We start from the raw sequence: 18,891 nt of genomic DNA, 5'->3' as shown, positions 1-18,891 counted from the left end.
TGAGCATCCTGCCCAGCCCTGCAGATCTATGCCCCAGGCCTTCGGCCCGGTACCCTTGCTGGGCAAGAGCGAGATCCTGGGCATGGGCTGCAGGTGAGGGGGCTGTGACTGCTGGGGGGGGCTGTGGCTCTTGGGGGACACGTGAAGGGCTGAGCCAGCTGCCCCCTGCCCGGCTCCTGCTGCTCCTCTTGTGACACAGCCCAGCACAGGACGCTCAGCACGTCCAGGGCCAGACCCCGGACCAGCAACAGAGCACCGGGGAGCTGTGTTCCTCCCGGTGCCCCGTCCCAGGGCGGAGCGGGGAGCACCGGGGAGCCGGGTCCCGCCCCGTGCCCCATCCCGGGCCGGAGCGGGGAGCCCTGGGGAGCACCGGCTCCTCCCAGTGCCCCGTCCCAGGGCGGAGCGGGGAGGACTGGGGAGCCGGGTCCCGCCCCGCGCCCCATCCCGGGCCGGAGCGGGGAGCGCCCGGCTGGCTCCCTCCCGGCGGGGCGGTGCGCGGGGCGCGGAGCGGCGCGGAGCGGGGCGGCGGGAGCGGCGGGGGCGGCGCGGCAGGCGCGGAAGATGGCGGCGGGCAGGCGCGCCCCGCGCACCGGGCTGCTGGAGCTGCGCGGCCCCGGCGGGCAGTGGCTCCGCGTCCTCCTCACCCTGGCCGAGGACGTGCTGGGGGTGAGCCCGGCCGACGGCTCCGGCCCCGCTGCCGGCCCCGGCGAGGCACCGGGGGCGCAGCTGAACGGCGGCGAGCCGGGCTCTGCCGTGCCCGAGGCGCTCGCCAACATCAGGCGCACGGTGCGCGTCGTCAAGCAGGACGTGGGGGGGCTCGGCATCAGCATCAAAGGTGAGGGCCGGGGCGCGGGGGGGGGGGGGGGTAAGGCACCGGGCACCGGGACCTGTTGCTGCCGCCTCTTCCAGCAGCTCGCTCCCACGTTTGGAAGAAAACCCTGCGGGGGGGAGCGGAGCTGGGGCAGGGGCTGGGCTCGGGGTTGGGGTCTTCACGCCCCATGGCACTGCCCTGACCCAGCCCTTGCGCAGGACGAGGAAGGGGACGCGTGGCAAAGACGGGGCCCGGAACATCCCCAGCCCACTGCTTTGGGGCGCAGCAGTGACCGGGTAGCCCCTGCCTGCCGTTCCCCGGCCGGAGCGGGTGTCCCCGGTGTTTGGGAGCTGGAGGGGGGTCCCACTGCCCCTCCGCACGCAAGGGCGGGGTGCTGTCTCGTGAGGCAGGTGGGGTGCACAGGGTACCCGGTTACATGAACGCTGCCCTTTTGCGACCAACGGGAGGGCTCTGCCGGTGCGTCCTTGTCCCCTCCGTGCCCCTGTGCTGAGAAATGTCCCTTTTAAACCGCCGGCAAAACGAAGGAAGCGATTGTAAAGCCCTTGGGGATTTCCAGGCACGGAGAGCTGGGGTGTTAAACCAACGCACTCAGGCTCAGAGATGTCTGCTCCCGCAGAACTGAGCAGCGGGAAGCCTCCGTTACAATCCCTGTTTTCCTTCCTAAACTGCCCCGCTCCTCGGTGACGTGCCTGAACTTCAGGCTGGAAACTTCTTGGCGCAAGGGTGGCGTTTCTGCCTGCCTTTGGTTTTCACGCGGCTCTGAGCGTGTTGGAAACTCCGTGAAAGGAGACTGAAACCGGCAGCAAACAGGCAGGCAAAGGGCTGTCATGGTGCGTGGGTGAGAGGGTTCGTATCTCCGTGTGTGGGCAGGGCAGGCAGCGGTCTTGGCAGCCCCAGGGACAGGGACTCTTGCCTCCTGACGTGGCTTCTCCCAGCTCGGAGGGGATGTGGCTGCAGCCTCCGGCTCCCTCTGGAAGTGGGGAGGTTTTGTGGTGTGGATGTCTGGGTGCTGGGACTGCATCGAAATTGTGCTGGTGGCTGTATCTGTGGGGTGCCTGAGCCTGCCAGCCCTTCTTTTTGGGAAGCATAAAGCCCCCTTCGTAATGACCCCTTGGTTGCCAAGTTACTGCTAGCTCTGTGGCTCTCCCAGGAAAGGAGAAACACCACTTGGTTCAGTTAAAACTTTATTTTTGCAGTGACGTATATGAAACCAAGTAGTTGTCATGTAAAATGGGAGCTAGGAGCTGTTACAGGCGGTGGGACAGCCCTGCCGTGCCACTGCCGCTGCGGGGGGAGGCCATCGCTCCTCGCCCGGGATGCTGATGCTTTCAGGTTAAAAAGTGTGCCAGGCACATTTCACCCAGGGATGCTTCACCGCAAACCAGGGTGCGAGTGAGGTGTCCTGCCTTGGGATGTGGCGAGGGGATGGGTGCTGTAGCTGCTGGGCTGGCCTTCCCCTGGCTGGCAGGACGGCGGGGAGCCCTGCAAGAGCCGAGTTGGCAGAGGCTCCTGGCCCTGGCAGTGGCTCTCGGTGCAGGCAGCCCGGGAGAGGAGCCGCTGCTGTAAGGACGGGCTCCGCAGCTCGGAGCAGCCCCCGCTGGGGCCTCTGACAGCTGATAACCAGAGCCCTCTGAGGGGCTTGGCAGGCCTCTCAGTGAGGAAATGCCTGTGGCACTGGCTGGGAGCAGCCCCAGGGCAGGCGGTGACAACAGGCTGGGCTCAACATCTCCCTCCGGGATGAGAGATCATCTCTTGGAGGCTCCTTGGGACAGGCCGTCCTGGGGCGTAGGGCATGTCCAGGGCTGCTGATCCCTGGATCCCTGGCTGCTCCTGCCCGGGCTGGGCCTTGGCAGTAGCTGCTGCACCCCTGCTCCCTGGCACGGAGGCAGCAATGCTGCTCAGATCTTCCTGCGGGTTCAAAAGTTAACGTGCAAATTGATCTCCTCAAGCCGCTGGGAGGTTTGAATAGCATCCTTTTAGAGTGGAGAACGGGGAGCAGCAGGTAAATAGGGCTACTGTGCAGAGAGGAGCAAACAGCCAGATTGGTTCACTTCTCCCTGGCTCTTTTGCCTCTCCAAAAACATTCAGCTGTCTTATCAGTTTAGATCATGAAGTCCTTGGAGCTGGGATAGTCGCTCAGCACACACGATTAATAATGCAAATAAAGACATGCTTTGCTGCCAAAATTGATGGGGAGATGGCCAGGTTACGTGTTCGCTCTGTAAGGAAATCTGCGACCATTCAGAGTGGTTTTGGAGCAATCATCTTCATCTGCTCTAAAGCCTTGTATTTGGGCTACTGTGGTTGTTACAGGCATGATGTGGGCATCTGAGGAAATGGGGCAGCAGGCTGTCCTGGCACGGTGCGGCTGAGTGCTGGGAGAAGGGCTCGGCCTCGCTGAGGACAGCTGGTACCCAAGCATCCCCCTCCCCACCCGCTCCTCCGTGTGCTCCAACAGCCACAACTGCTTTGTTTCTCTTCTGTTTCAAGGTGGCCGAGAGAATAAAATGCCCATCTTGATCTCCAAGATATTTAAGGGGCTGGCGGCGGATCAGACTGAGGCGCTGTACGTGGGGGACGCCATCCTCTCTGTCAACGGGACCGACCTTTCTGAGGCGACGCACGATGAGGCAGTGCAGGCGTTGAAGAAGACGGGCAAGGAGGTAGTCTTGGAAGGTAGGAAACGAGGGTGCGAGGAGGTACGAGGGTCCTCCTGCTTCCAGGGGCTGATCCCTGTTTTTCCTGGTGATGTAGTGGGAGCAGGGGGGTGGCACATCATCTGCATACACATTTGCATATTCTTTCAAATGGAAAACATGTGCAGACTGGTTTATCTGCTCATCTGGAGAGCTGGAGGTAACTGCTGGGATCTCCCTATCTCCCTCCAGAGAGGGAGAGACATGTGTGTGCCATTGCCCACTGCCCAGTGGCTTCATCTCCCCACTGTGGGACCGTGGGCAGGCAGTGATGGGAGGTGTGGGATGGGTGTATGGGGTTTGCAACTCTTCCGTTGTATGGCATCACCCTGAGGTCTGCAGTTTCTGGAGCAATAGAAAACTTTTTCTGCTTTTCCCATGATTTGCATTTAAACCCACATCCTTGGCTGGTGTGGCTCTGCATGCTTATGCCAGCAGGGAGGGGGTATGCTGGCACCCCGCTCCTTGCTGAGCACCTTTTGCTTTGCTGGGGTGGATTTTGGGCAGGCAGGAGGAGCAGGCTCCCGGGTGCAGGCAGGGCCAGCTCAGGAGTGCAGCCACAGGAGCAGCCTTGCAGGAGATCCCTGGCAGCTGAACCCCAACTGCAGCTCCCCCAGATCTGGCAGCTGAGGCTACAAACATCCCAGGGATGCAGCTTTCACCATCCCAGGGGAGACTGGAGCTGCTCACCTGGGAATGGGCTCCCTCTTGGTACCAGGCAGCCAGATCCTGGTGTCTCCCAACCCCGTGGGGGCTGGCACACTGCAGGAGCCCCCCGAACCCCGCTTGGGGAGTGGGTGAGGGCTGGTGGCTTGGGACCGTGGGAGCCCTGAGGGAGAGACCCCATTCTTCTCCCGTTACCCTTCACATCATGTCTGTCCGTGCTTGCCCACCCTCTGCCAGCTTGGCCGGGCAGGGCTGAGCACCCAGGATTTGTCCCTCGGGACAGGACCCTTCCCCTCCCCTCCCCACCAACTAGCTCCCTGGGTCGCCCTGGCTGACTGAGAGGGTCTTGGCACCAGAGACCCTTCCCGGTGTGGTTGTAGGGCTGCAGATCCAAAAGGGAGGTTTTATTTGGGGGCAGTGCTCTGGGCTCTGCCTGGACAAAGAAGAGCTCTGTGTCTTCTGCTGCCAGCGACCGCCGTGGCTCTTGCTTTCTCGTGCCTTCCCCAGATTGTCTCAGCTCCAGATTTTCATTTTTAGCTTCGCTCAGCCCTTTCTGCTGTGGGTTCCTCCTCTCCTGGGAGCCGCAGGACCACGGTTCAGCCGGAGGAATGTGCTGCTCTGCACAGCTGCTGGGAGCAGATAGGGTTGTTGTTGGGGTGGGTTTTTTTTTTTTTTTTGACCAAAGAGAAACACAAGAGCCTCTTTCTCTGGGAGTCTGCAAAATTCCTCCCTGTAGCTGCTGTTCTTGGACCACCCTCTCTCTGTTTTTTCTTTTCATCCTTTACTTTGGCGTGGGTTTCCTTTCTGCTAGAGGTTCTGCAGGAGGTGGAGATGAGCTGCCCTCTCTGTAAAGAACAACTTCTCTCCCTGTAACACCTCCTCCTCCTCCTCCATCCCCCTGGGAAGCCAGGCGCTGCCAGGAGGCAGCTGCAGGCAGGGCCTTTGCTGTGGCTCACTGAGCTCAGGTATGACCTGCTGGGCTTCTTAATTAATTAAAACTCCCAGCAGGTGCCCTTGGGAGGAGAGTGGGGCTGGGCTGGCTCCCACCTTGACACTGGAGGGAGCTCAGTGTGTAGCTGATGCCTTTGGGCTCCTGCAGTGTGGTGTTGCTTGGGGGTGCTGCAGGCAGCAGCTGGAGTGGGGCAGGGGTCTCTGCTGCTCATCTGATCCCAGACATGAGGTATAAACATAGTGCATCTCCATCTCCTCCCCATTTTGGGTTTGCCTGCCCGTGGAGGATGGCAGGGCTGGTACTGCGGTGTGGTCCCCGTCAGGCTGTCACTGCCCTGTGGAGGTGGTGGCCCTGCCTCGGAGTGGGGCGTCCCCTGCCTTATACCTGCCACCCCGATGGCTCTCCAGGAGCTGGTGGCCAAGTGCCCTGCCCCAGGGAGGGGTGACAGGGCTGGGGGGCAGAGGGTGGCCCTAAAGTGCCCAAAGGGTGTTAAAGCAGGGGCCTTGCCTGCTCCCTTCTACAGCCTGGGCTCGCTCCAGAACTTGGAGAAAAGCACCTTAACATCAATTAGGCACTTTCTGGTCCTTGCGTGCTGCCAGGTGTGACTCCGACTTCCCTTATGGTTTCTGAAGTACCAAAGCTGAGTAATTTGGCATGGCCAGTGTCTGTTTGCTGCCTTGCTCCTCCTGGCTGCATTCATTCCTGGTTTTAGGAGTTTTTAAGGTAGTTTGCAAGCAGTGTTGCAGCAGGTAACAAAACTGGGAGAGCTTGCACCACCTCACAGGGCAGTGAGCTGGAGTGAGACTCTCCAAAGTGGCAGAGCTGGGAGGCGATGCATTTTAATTTGAATATCAGCAGTGGCTCCACGTGCCAGGTCTTAGCCTGGGCTGCTCAGCTTGGCTTCTGGCTCCTGGGTGTCGTTGCTGGCCGGGCATGAGGACACGCAGATACCTCTCAGTGTGTCCTGCCAAGTTTTTTTTTGGATGTGCCAAACTACTCTCTTGATATTTGCAGGAGGAGTTTGACTGTATTTATATTACATTGTTATTTTGGGGAGAGTTGCTCTCCCTTACCTTAATTTTTCTCTTGTTTTTTTGTTTTTGTTTTTGGGGGTTTTTTTGGCATTGCTTGGTATCCAGAGACCTTCCACCGCAGGGGAAAGACTGATAAACATCCTTCCAGCTGCCCTGGGAAAGGCTTTGGTGCCAGGAGTGGTTTTCTTGCAAGGCCCCTGTGCCTTAGTGGCACGGGGAGAGAACTGGAAGCAGTGGGGAGGAGGAGCTGGGGCAGCTGTGGGCATCTCACCTCCGTGGCAGCCTCGGGCTTGTTGGCTGCAGGGTTGCTCCTGGGGCTGTCGCAGCTCTCCAGGACTCGCTTGGCCAAGTAACGGCCTGGAAGCTTGAAATTCAGAAAAGTTAAGGGGTGCCGGGAGGGCACGGCATTGGGGATGCCCAGCTCTGATGGGCTGATTGCCCTAACCGTGGGAAGCCCAGGCAGTCGGAGAGGGTGGAGATGTGTGTGGTGTGAAATGTGAAATACCCACAAAATTTAGGTGACCCTGGGGTAAATAACACACAATGCAGGGTGGAAGCGTGTTTTGAGTGGAGGCAGGTGGTGGCAGCTGAGATTTGTGCAGTTCCCCATCACTGCTGCCCTTTGGGCCTCAGAAAGGCTTCAGGAGAGAAAGCCCTGAGGTGGCCTTCAGCTCTTTGTGGGACACCAAAGTGAATATCTTCTGGCAGATGTGACGGTCCTCGGGGTCTGAGCAGCCAGGCTTTGCCCTCGGCAGCGCTGCGTGTACTCTTGTGCTTTAGGCATGGTAACAAACCCAAGCAGAAATGGAGGCTTTGGACCTGCCCTGGAGTTGATGCAGAGAGACAGTGAGAGTCCACATCCTCCTGCCTCCTCCACACCTTGCTGCCCTGAAGCTTTGCTTTCCCTGGGGAGTTTTCTGGGAACATTTCTTCTCCTGTGGAAACAGGGAGAGTTGTCCCATGATCTCCCTAGGATCACTCAGCCCATGGGTCACAGCTGGCCATGCAGCACAGGGGAATATTTAGCAAAGAGCAGGGGTGTGACATGTGGCACTGAGTACTAGGACAGGGTCCCAGGGCAGGAGGGACAGTGGTGGCACCTCCATCCTGCAGTGTCCCTTGGAGTCTTCCTCCCTGGGGTAGAAGGACTTGAGTTGAGGCAGCTGGGACCAGCAGTTGCTGCCTTGTTTGTGCTCCAAGCTGGGGTCAGGGGACAGTCCCTGGGTGGGATGCTGGATGGGGTGGCTGTGGCAGCCCCTGCATTGAGTGTTTTGGAAGAAAATCACAGCGTCACCTTGAAGTTTAGAGGTAGTTTCAGGGTGTCTCTTTGGGAGGTGCGTTAGCTGACACCCTCCCCCCCCCGATTTAACATGTTCATTTTGCACTGTTGTTCCTGAGGCAGAGAGGGACCAGCTGGACATGGGCTTAGCAACTCCTTAGGGACAGTGCTGGATCTCCAGGACCAATCTGGAAGCCTTCCTGATGTGATGGCCACCAGTACAGTCGGACCTTTTTGACTTGCCGTGCTGTGTAGATGCTGCTGGAAAGCTCTTGGCAAGGGAAACAGCACAACTCATCTTACCCCTGACTGACAATGCAGTCTTAAACCTCTTTGTGTTGAATCCATGCCGTGATCTCCGGGCTGAAGCAGAGCGTGCCAGCACCTGGCTGGTGGCCCAAGTGGTGGGTGGGGGCTTTGAGCCTGCTGCTGGGTATCCCTGTGGCTGGGGCTGTTTTCCTGGCTGGAGGAAAGTTTGTGGCTCCTCGGTGAAGCTCTAGGGGGTCAGGAGCTTGGCTTCAGGCGGTGCTGAGCCATGGGCATGTGTGTGGGGCAGGTTGTGGTGACTTGGGATCAAGGGTACAGGAGTGTTTGGTTTGGGCTTGTTCTCCATCCTTAGGAGGGATGGACTGGTAGAGGGGGAGAATCTGTTACCCAAGAAGTAAAACCAAGGAATTTTGATGGTTTTGCCCCTTTCTGGAGCGCTGAGGAGAAAAAAAACCAACTGCAACACAGACAGAAGAGCAGGGTAGACCTAGGGCCTTTGGTTAAACATGTCCTCGACACAGCTCGCTGCAGGGTTCGGGGTACATACGATGCTCTGACGATGCTGTGGGCTTGGGAGCCCCTGTGCTGTAACCCCTTTGCAGAGGGACTGTCCAGGCATGGGTGGCCACAAGCAGCTGCTTACATGTGGCCTCCCCAGAGACTTTTGCTGTTCCCCAAAACCTAAAATGAAGTGTTACTTAGTGCAAATCCCTGAGCAGTTAAAGGTCCTATTTGTCCCCTCTCCATCCTGGAGAGGATCAGTGGGACAGGCTGTCTCCCTGGGGGAACAGAGAGCCTGCATGGCTTTGGGGGCCACGTGGATGAGCCCAGCAGCCACCGAGAGGGCTGTTTGCCTGCTGAAGGTGGCTTTAAGTCAACAGCAGTGAGGCAGTGTTTCTGCTGAGTGATTTTTGGAGGGTGCTGGCTAAGAAGGAGAGGGCAGCCAGCCTGGGAGCCCCAGCACTGCAAGATGTTAATTAGAAAAAAAATAAAATTCAATCATTACAGTTATCAGTAGCAGAGATGATGCATAACATGGTCTGAGTTGTTGGCTTTAATGAGATGGAGGTAATTAATGAATCCATTCAATACCAGGTGATCCTGCTGCAGTGATGGGACTGGCAGAAGTGTAAGTCAACCCGCTATAAAGCCCATGTTGGGGTCACCAGAGGAGACAGCAGCTCCCATGGGACAGTGGCCTGGCCCTGGTGCACAGCCCCCTGGGGAGCACTGCAGCCTCCAACTCGTACTAGCTCCCTGTCCTGGCTTGGGACCCCTCTGTACTGCAGGAACACATCGGTGCTTTGTGACCAGCCTTAAATCCTCCTTAAAGCCACGTGCCAGACACACAGCTGGCCATTGCCTAATTCTCCATGCCCTGTCCTGGGCTGGGCAGTGCTTCTCTCCTCCATGGCTCTGTCAGGACGTGACCCCACCATCGCACAGCTAATGCTGGTGACGTCCTCCGCGTGTCCAGGGAGCCACCGGCTGGCGCGGGGATGCTGCTCGGGTTTCAACGGCTGAATGGTATCTTTCTGAACTCCAATTAGTTCCCAGGCACCGGGATAATGGCAGGTCCCCGCTGCCAAGATTAATGACTTGGGGTAAAATCCAACGTGGCTCAAATGCCTGTGGGAACACGGCGGCTATTTATAATGGGAGGCATAGGGCACGAGGCTGGTGGCCCCATGCTGCCTCCTTGGCCCCGGGGCCACCGCGGGGTAACCCGACCCATGGGCTGCTGCAGCATCACAGCCATTTATAGCTGCATCCCGCTGGGGCCAGGCAGAGCGGGGCATGCAGCGGGGCTCTGCCTCCCTGCCATGCCCCACCGTAGCTCGTGCCGCAGTTTCAGGATTTAGAGGTTCTGGGGGCTCGCTGGGATAGGAATGAAGGGGAAGATGGGGGGTGGTGGGCAGGTGAAGGATGGGGGTGGTAGGCTTTGCGTGCAGACTCTCTCCTGGTGGGAAGAGGGCTTTTTTTTGGCACAAAATCAGGCTGCTTTGGCTTTGCTGCAGCGATGGAGCTGGTCCACCAACCAGCCACCTACAAGAGTCGGCTGCAAAGCCAAGCTCGTGTCCCCCCTCCTGCCACCCACACTGCTGACTTGGACCTGGCATGGAACCAGCAGTGATGGCTGGGGACGTGGCAGCAGGCACGTGTCTGTCCCATGGTGTTTTCCCCAAGGGCGACCAAAGGGAAGCCCTTCCCTAGAGCCACCAGCTGATCCCAGGGCAGGACCATTGGCTGGCATCCCCCCCTGCTCAGCCAAAGCTTTTTGGCCTGTGCTGCAGACCTAATTTTCAGGATGTAGCTATGGGGCCCCATCAATTGGCGGTGACTTTCATCTCCCCCTTCCCCTAAACCTCGGAAGCCGGCTGCTGTCCTGGTGCAGCTCTGAGGGCTCTGGCTCCAGAGTCAGACTTGCCGGGGACTGAAAGCTGATTTCTTGTCTCTGGTTTATAACTCACGGGGCAGGGCTGTGCGAGCTGTGAGCATGCAGTTCGAGGCTTTTCCTGGGGCCAAGCCATGGTATTTGAGAGCTGTTGCTCCCAGTTGGCGGCGGGACCGGCTGTACCAGCACAGTTTGGACTGTGTAATTTTGGCCTGGGACTCCTGCCCATTCCCCGCCCCCTGCCTCCCTGTGCTGCCCCGAGGACCCGATCAGACTTGGATCTGTGAACTGATCTGGGTTAAAGGAAAGAAAAAAGCGGGAAAAGGCCATTTTTATCCCTCCTGGAGGGCTCCCCGAGCTGGGATGGTGGGGCAGAGGCACTGAGAGGATCTTAGGTGTCATGTCACCCTCTGGCACAACCTCACCCACCAGTGCCATCCCCTCCCCACACCCACAGGGGTGCAGGGCAGAGGACCTGCAGCACCCAAGGGTGCCAGCTCTGGGGAGGTAATGGAGGCGGCACCGGCTCTGATGCAGGGAGGGTGTGAGGAGTATCAGCAGGGCAGATGGGTGCTGGTGGGCAGGATGGGGCTGTGCTGGCCGGTGCCATGCCCTCAACTGGGTGCTGCCTCTCTTTCAGTGAAGTACATGAAGGAGATCTCGCCCTACTTCAAGAACTCCTCCACGGGGGCAACAGTCAGCTGGGACCCCTCGCCTGCCACCCTGCAGAAGCGGTCATCACCCCTCCTACCCACTCGGGAGCTCCGGGAGGGCAGGACCGTGCCTCTGAAGATGTGCTACGTGTCCCGCAAGTGCCTCCCCGCCGACCCGGAGCACAGGTCAGGGCATGGTGCCGGGGGTGGCGATGCCAGCACGGTGCCCCGGAGCACCGAGGGCCGGCGGGGACCCAGCGGGGCCGTGTCCCTGCAGGTACCTGGAGGTGTGCTCGGCGGACGGGCGCGTTGCCCTCTTCCTGCGGGCGAAGGACGAGGCCACGGCACAGTCGTGGCTCAGCGCCATCCAGGCCAACGCGGGCGCGCTGCTGCCGCGGGTGAAGGAGGAGCTGCGAGCCCAGCTGGCAGGTGCCGGCACGGTGGCTGGACGGGACGTCAAGCACGTGGGCTGGCTGACCGAGCAGGTACCCCCATGCCCCTCGCCACCCCGTGCCACCGCGCTGCCGGTGGCCCTGACCCAGTCCCCTTGCAGCTCCCCAGCGCCGGCACCAGGAACCTCTTGGCCGTCCTCACTGAGAAGGAGCTGCTGCTGTACGGCAGCCTGCCGCAGAGCCGTGACGCCCTGGGCAAGCCTGCGCACAGCTACCCCCTCATTGCCACCAGGTAGGGGCCACCGACCCAGCGCCCTCCTGCCCTGCGCAGGGGCTGGGGCGGTGGCAGTGTCCGGGGGCAGGGGCTGGGGGTGGTGGCAGGGGCTGGCAGTCGGGACAGAGCCCCGGGGGTGGTGGCAGAGCCCCGGGGGTGGTGGCAGTGACTGGGGGTGGTGGCAGGGGCTGGCAGTCGGGACAGAGCCCCGGGGTGGTGGCAGGGACTGGGGGCAGGGGGTCAGGGCAGAGCCCCAGGGTGGTGCAGTGGCAGGGCTGGGGGTGGTGGCAGGGGCTGGGGGTGAGAGCAGAGCCCCACGGGTAGTGGCAGAGCCCCAGAGCGGTGATGGGGGCTGGGGGTGAGGGCAGAGCCCCGGGGATGATGCCAAAGCCCCGGGGGGTGGCGTCAGGGTGTCAGGCCGGGGGCTCAAGGCGGGGGGGGGGCGGGTCCGGCGGCGGACGGTGCTGGCTGTGCCGGCGCGGGGGGGCCGCATCCGCGGGGCTGCAGCGCCCCCTGCCGGCCCCGCCGCGTGGCCACCGCCGCGGAGCGGGGCGCGGAGCGGGGCGGGGCGCGGTGCTGAGGCGCGGCGGTGCCGCAGGCTGGTGCACTCGGGGCCGGCCAAGGGCTCGGCGCTGTACGAGGCGGAGCTGTCGTTCGCGTTGCGCACCGGCACCCGGCTGGGCGTGCAGACCCACCTCTTCAGCCTGGAGAGCCCCCGCGACCTGGCGCTGTGGACCCGCCTGCTGGTGGACGGCACCCACGGCGCCGCCGAATTGGTCCAGGAGGTCTCGGCAGGTCAGCGGGGGGGCCGGGAGGGGGGGGACGGGCCCGGGCAGCGGGGTGGCTGGCTGCCGTCTCACCCCTGTCCTCGTCCCCAGCCTGCACGTGGAAGGGGCAGGATTGCACCCTGTCCATCCACATCGACAAGGGCTTCACCATCTCCACCACCGAGCCCGGGCTCAGCAAGACCATCCTGCTCCAGCAGCCCTTCGAGAAGCTGCAGATGTCCTCTGATGACGGCACCAAGATGCTCTACCTGGACTTTGGCGGCCCAGAGGGAGAGATTGTGAGTTGGCTTTACCCTCGCCACTCCGTACCCATGCCCCCACCGGCCCCGAGGGGAGAGGGGGAGCACAGCACCCACCCTGCGCACAGCGCCTATCCTGCCTGGCACGTGGGGATGAGGCACGGCCCATCCACCCACGCCTGACTGCGCACAGCCCCCACGGTGCACAGCCCTTCCCAGGGCCCCAGTAAGGCTGTGGTGGGGTTTGCGGGGCTCTGTGTGGTCCCTGCCCTCCCTGCTGCAAGCAGAAACCTGGCTGCTCCAGGAACAGCCCTCCCCATTGCAAACATCCCTCTGTTCCTTTCTTGCAGCAATTGGACCTTCACTCCTGCCCCAAAACCATCGTCTTCATCATCCACTCCTTCCTCTCGGCCAAGGTGACCCGGCTGGGGCTGCTGGCATGAAGAGGGAGCGGAGCGCAGGGCAGAGCTGCCCCAGCCCCCGGCCGATCTATGCACCTCCCTCCAGGCCAAACACAGCCCCAAGCCATCCCAAGGAGACCGGAGCCCCTGCGGGGTCATGCCACCCCCACCAAGGAAAAGCACCATCCAGCTGGGAAAAACCACTCCCGGGGCGTTTGGGGGCAGTGGTGGGGTGAAATCCCTCTTGGATGGCAGCACTGGGACTTCTCCGGTCCTTTCTTCCCCTCCTTCCTCCACCCTGATGCCAGGCGGCAGCTGGAGAAGCCTGGTTGGAGCCCGCCGCGAGCGGCCACATGGTCATCACCCCAGTGCCTTGTGAGATGATATTTTCTGTACAAAGAACCCATTTGTATCGATGTTTTATATTTATATTGCCCAGTTAAAATGCTGATGCAGCAGCTCTTGCCTGCCTGGCTTGGACTCCCCGGAGAGTCCCCAAGTCCTGCAGCACAGGGACGCGTGTCTGTCCCCCAGACAACCTGAGGGCTGGAGACCAAAGCCAGCTCTGCAGTGCTTGAGAGATGGGAACTGCAAATCAGCTCTGTTTGCCAAATTTTTCCATATTGTACCAAATGATAGGAACCACTTTTCTTTGTTGGAGTTGGACAGTTTGTTTTATTTTGTTAATTCCTGGGTCACTTTATTTCTCAGTTTAGGGGGGAGGGTTGTCAGGTGGCTTCTGAGAAATAACTTCTTTTACGAACCAAAAGATTCTGCATGAAAATGCCTTTTTTGGGGGGGTCAAATAAACACTGCAGATCACAACCAGTGGGAGCCAAGATCTGTCTCCTGGTTTTGCTTGGAGAAGTAGAAGATCTGTTTGTGGGTGATAACCTGGGCTGTGCCTCAGGATGTTTTCTGCCAGGGGAAGGAAGGGTTTTTGCTTGGAGGCTGTGGGACATTGCTGTGAGCCGGTGGTGCTGGTCTGGGGGTGCTGAGGACCCTGGGGCAGGGATTTCAGGTGGGGACAAAAAGTCTCTTAAGGTGCCCAACACTGTGCTGGGTGCAGCAGAGAGGGACAGGCTGATGCTGGCACCAGCTTTAGTGATACCGGGTGGGTTTGAATACCCTGTGCTTTGTGCTGCAGGATGCTCAGCAGAGGGCGGGCATCGTTTCCAAACTCAAAAAAGTTCTGTGTTTTGCTTTTTATATGTTTCTTTTTCCCATAAAAGTAGCTGCCTGCCCGAGCAGCAGCAGGGGCTTTGCATGTTGTTCCCTTCACGTGACGCCCTTGCTGGAAAAGTCAGGCAGTGAGTGCAGCCCTCGCGGTGTGGTTATGGTGTCTGTGGGCTCCTGGCACATGTGCAGCACAGCCAGTATTTACCGAGTGCTTTCTGGATTAACCTCGATCACGGTTACCCCGGGAACATCCCTATTAGTGTGGGGCTCGGCACCGAAAGCCTTTTACTCTCCTGAAAAGCTGTGGCGGCAGCTGCTGTGGGTGAGCTATGGAGGATGTCCAGAAATGGCCAGGTTCCCTGGGAAAACCTCCCGGAACTGATGGGTCTCTGTGCTCCGGTGATGCAGCCTGTCCTTGCAGATGCCCAACACGAAGCACCAAGGCTGTGTGGAGACACTGGTCCTTGAGGGATCTCTGGGAGCTTGGGGAGAGCTGTCAGCCACCCAAGGGTCCCCCCACCCCGTCTCCTCAGGGAACGTGCTGCGCCGGTGCCGGAACCTGTCGGCGTGGTTTAATGAGAGGTGTGATTTGCTGACGCGTTTCTACCGGCTTGTGTGATGCGCTCATCCAGTGCCCCTTGTCAGTGGCAGGAGCAGAGCTCTCAGCGTAGAGCTCTCGGCCCAGAGTCCGCACTCACACAGCGACACCGGGACGGGAAAGGGCCGCATTTGCATCGCTGCACAGTGACAAATTCTGGGTTAACCTCCTTTTGTCCTGGCCCTGTACATGGGGGAGCCTGGAGTCTCCCAGGAAAGCCGTTAAGGGAGAAGGCTAACGCTCAAGAGTGTAGGCTGAATAATAGCAACTAATTAGCAGCAAAATAATATAATTTTTCATGATAAGTCAGGCATCCTGTTGCGCTGTATGGAGTCATCCCCGGCACAGCACTGATCAGAGCAGTGGGGTGTGTTGCAGCGTTGCTGGCCGGGCTGCAGCGGGCATTCCCTTCGGAGCCTTGTTTGAGAGAGGGAATCCCTCTTTCCCCGGATCGGCTGTGGGTGTAGAGTGCTGCTCCTTGGGTGCTTATGCAGAGGTGGCACTTTCAGGCGAGGAGGCTGAGAGCTGCAGGGCTTCTGCTCTGCTTAGAGTGAATCTCAGTGCACCACTGGGAAATTAATGATTTGCCTAATGAAGATGAGCTGGTCCCTGGCAGATGAGGATGGGTGCAGTTACTGGGGCTGGGAGGAGGCAGCCCCTGCGAAGGTGTGCATCCTGGGGGAGGTGTTTGGGGGACACACATGGTTTGCCATGTGCAGAACCACTCCCAGGTGCAGGGACCCTGATGCCGTTGCAGCCTTTGGGGTGCAGGGGGAGAAGCCGGGCATAAGCTGCAAAAAATGGAAGGAAAGCAATAAAAACACAAAGCAACAAGGGCAGTGAGGTGCGTGTGGTTTGAGCAGGGAGAAGGCATGGGAACAGGTTATTTGGTGTAAAGAAATAGTTCTTATGGGGTGCATAAGCACTTAACTGCTCAGCTCTTGGCAGGACAGGGTGCTGGAGGGGAGGAGGCTCGAGGAGCCCATGCGGGTACAGCCCATTCCTCCCCGTGCAGAGCCCTATGGCTGGCAGCAGTAATCTTTTATGATGAACAAGCCCGTACTTTTTATTGCACATAACTGTCAGATTTCCAGGAGACCTTGCAAAATGGATTTGCAAAAGAAAAAAAGAAAAAAAACCCCACGTTACTAACTGTTAAATCAATACAACAAGTAATTTAGAAACAGATGGTGTATTTTTCTATGATCAAAAGCATGTCTGCACAAGGAAACACATTATTACTGCAATTTACCTTCCTCTTCCTGCCCTACAGCCATTACTCTTTGGGGTTCATTCCAATAAAAGAGGGAATCACTCCCAATCCAGAGCAGATTTCCTATTAATCTTATAGACCACAAACTGCCTGGACTTCACCAGCGCAGCTCAGGCAGACTGTCCCGCTCTATGCCTGGGCTATGAAAGAGATGGCTCAGTTTGGAGATGGGTATTTCTTTTCTTTGATTTCTTTGCATTTTATATGGTTGATGGGGTGAGGATATTTTTCCCCTCGTGTATTTTATGGTGGTTTCTCAGCCTCTTCACTCTTCTGGCACCATCCTCTGCTTAATGGGACCCCTTCCCCAAGGATGCTCTTGCAAAGGGGCTGTGAATAAGACAACTGTCTCTTATTTCTCTGAGTGATGTGAGACCTTGTAAGATAAACCACCCAGAAAGAGAGGATAGAAACTGCCTCACCAAGAGGAGCCCGTGGCAGCTGGAGATCTCTCCCTAAGTCCAGCAACATCTTCGATTCCTGGGAAGATGTCCAGAGAGGTGGTATGAGCATCCCAGGGATGGTGGTTATTTTTCAGGCTGGTGCTGAAGGATTGAGGCCAGCGCTCATCAGACCCCAAAGTCTTGGGGAAGAAACACTGCGATTATTTCCTTAAAACTCCTCATTTTCCTAAAATTCCCTATTCTCATTGATGTAAATGTCTAGAAACATTCTGACATCCGGAATTGGCACTGAATTTCTCTGCCCAGGGAAGGTTTCGGGGTTAGCAGTAGGGACTGGTTCCCAGTGCAGAACAGCATCTGTATGGAGTGATGAACACTCCTGCTTGGGACTACAGCACACTGTTCCCCGGGGAGGAATAACAGCTCATTGGGGTTTTAGTCTGCCAGGCACTTTTATGGCAGAAGGACTAATATTTTTGAAAGTGGCTTTAAAATAAATATAATGAACTTGGCTTATAGACCTGGAATGGTGATAATGAGCTCAGATAAAAAGCAGATTTCCTCAGCTGAGTCACTTTAAGGCAACTGTAGTTTTATTTGGCCACCATGACTGAAACAGCTCAGGGAAAGGGGATATTAAAGGTGCTGCGAGTGTCGGGAAATGGATGGCAAATGGAAAGGAGGAGGAAAAAAGTCATATTTTGCTCTCTATGTCGAGCTCTTGGGATGCTGGTTGCCAGAGGGGGGCCAAAATGGGGACGGAAATGGAGGCACAGGGGCATTGGCACCCAAAACACTTTGATGCCAGCCTGAGCCATGCATGGAGAGAAATGGGTGATGGCATCGAGGTTGGCAGCAGCCCGGCTCTCGTGCCATCCCTTGCCCTTTGGGAGCAAATCCGGGCAGGATGTGGAGAAGTGAGCTTTTCGTTTCCTCTGTGGGGAAAGCCGACGCTGTCAGCATCCCTGTCACAAGTGGGAATTTTCCCTAGAAATGGCTTTTCCAGGTCCTAAGACCTGGAAAAAAGCCCTGAATGAAGGAGCCGGAGAGGGAAGAGAGAGATGCTGTGAGAAGAGTGATTAGGTTATCCCTAGGCGTTTGCTCACCCATGGCAGAACACTGTTTCCCTCCCGATACCGCTTGTACTTTCCATTAGTTGGCTCTGACCTTTTAGTGCCATAATCAAACAAGACAACCTAACACTTAAATCTGAGCGTTTAGTGCTGACATTTACAATTGGTTCTCGAGTTAGAGAGACCAAATGAAAATTTCCTAGCAGACAGCATGCTGCAGGGAAGGGGAATCAAATAATTCATTTGCTGAATAACAGGCATGCCGGCCCCCTTCAGCTGTCTGCCCGGGCCCGCATTGCATCCGTTGGTATTTGTATTAGAGCGTTTGTCATTAAAAAGTCAATATTCATCTGGAGTTAGTGCGGCATGCCAGTGCCGGTGATCCCGCAGACATCTCCCGTTTGGGGTGTGGGGAAACTGTATTTGGCATTTGATGAATGTAAACAGGAGTGATCTTACCCAGGCGGGAGCCCTGCGGGAGTGGGGAAGCTACATTAAATGTTAAGGATCCGAGGCAGTAATGAGGATGTTTTCTCTCACTCAGCCTTGGCTGTATTCTTGCCTGAAAAGTGAGCACTTGGTGCATTCCCTGGTGCATCCCCTTGCTGTGGCTCCGCAGCCCACATGTGCCCTGTGGCAGCCGCTCGCCTGTGCCGTCCCTGTGCGTGTCCCTGGGCAGGGATGGGCTTTTCCAGCCCCGTCTCTGGGGGAAACAAGCTCTGAGCATTTAATGGTGTTTGCCTGGTGAGGATATATGGCTGGTGGGATGTTGGGGTGTGCTGAGAGCCAAAACACCCCTGGGAGCCCCCAGGTCCTGCACCCATCCCACTGTGGCTTCCCTGGCTCATCCTCACGCAGCGGTGGCTGTGTCTTCTCCTCCCATGTGATAACTTCCCACTTGAGCCACTTTATTAAGTTAAAGCCGTTAAAAAAATGTCTGGACAAGGTTTCCCATGCTGCTGCTCACAACCGTCAGTACTCCTCCTGCCTCCTCCAAGCAGCAGCAACAGCAGCAAAAGCAGACGGGCTGCAAACAGGAGCAACACAGCTCACCCTCCACCCTGCCCGGGAACATCCTCGTCCCATAAATAGGCTTAAACAGTCCAAGATACTCAGCCGCACCTGGCTGAATCATGACTCTTCTCTTCCTTTGCTAATACAACATTTGAATAAATTAATATATTTGTTCAAATTATGGAAAACAGAACATGAGCTGTCCGAAACACTTGTTATTGCCGTATTCTCCCAGCATTGCTCTACATGCTGCTTTTCTGAAGTACTGACGTTCTCCTGTGTGGGGAAATCCCACTAGGATTTTGCATGAGAACCGGGATCAGCATTTGTGTCTGCAACCGCTTTGCATCAAACAGCATTTCCCAAAGTAACCGGACACAGAAATACTTGCTCAGAGGAACGAGAGCACTGTCTGCGTGATGTTCCTGCAGTCTTCAGCTCTGCTCAGGCGTTGCTTGTCGGTGGCGGTGCGAGGAAAGTCA

General features: G+C 57.9%; 1 protein-coding gene across 1 annotated transcript; it reads left to right on the top strand.

The window, feature by feature from the left end:
* The first annotated feature begins 439 nt into the window (after nt 1-439).
* SNTA1 (syntrophin alpha 1) lies at nt 440-13,707 on the top strand. The gene is made up of 8 exons (XM_069807385.1): nt 440-835; nt 3,323-3,508; nt 10,762-10,960; nt 11,052-11,259; nt 11,328-11,458; nt 12,039-12,235; nt 12,319-12,506; nt 12,818-13,707. The coding sequence occupies exons 1-8, from the start codon at nt 562-564 to the stop codon at nt 12,908-12,910; spliced, it is 1,476 nt and encodes a 491-aa protein (XP_069663486.1). The 5' UTR covers nt 440-561; the 3' UTR covers nt 12,911-13,707.
* Nucleotides 13,708-18,891: the final 5,184 nt, after the last annotated feature.

Source organism: Haliaeetus albicilla, chromosome 2 (genome assembly GCF_947461875.1).
Source record: "Haliaeetus albicilla chromosome 2, bHalAlb1.1, whole genome shotgun sequence".
Classification (NCBI taxonomy): Eukaryota; Metazoa; Chordata; class Aves; order Accipitriformes; family Accipitridae; genus Haliaeetus; species Haliaeetus albicilla.
Note: the sequence above shows the minus strand (reverse complement) of the source record. Positions and strands in the feature narration are given on the sequence as shown.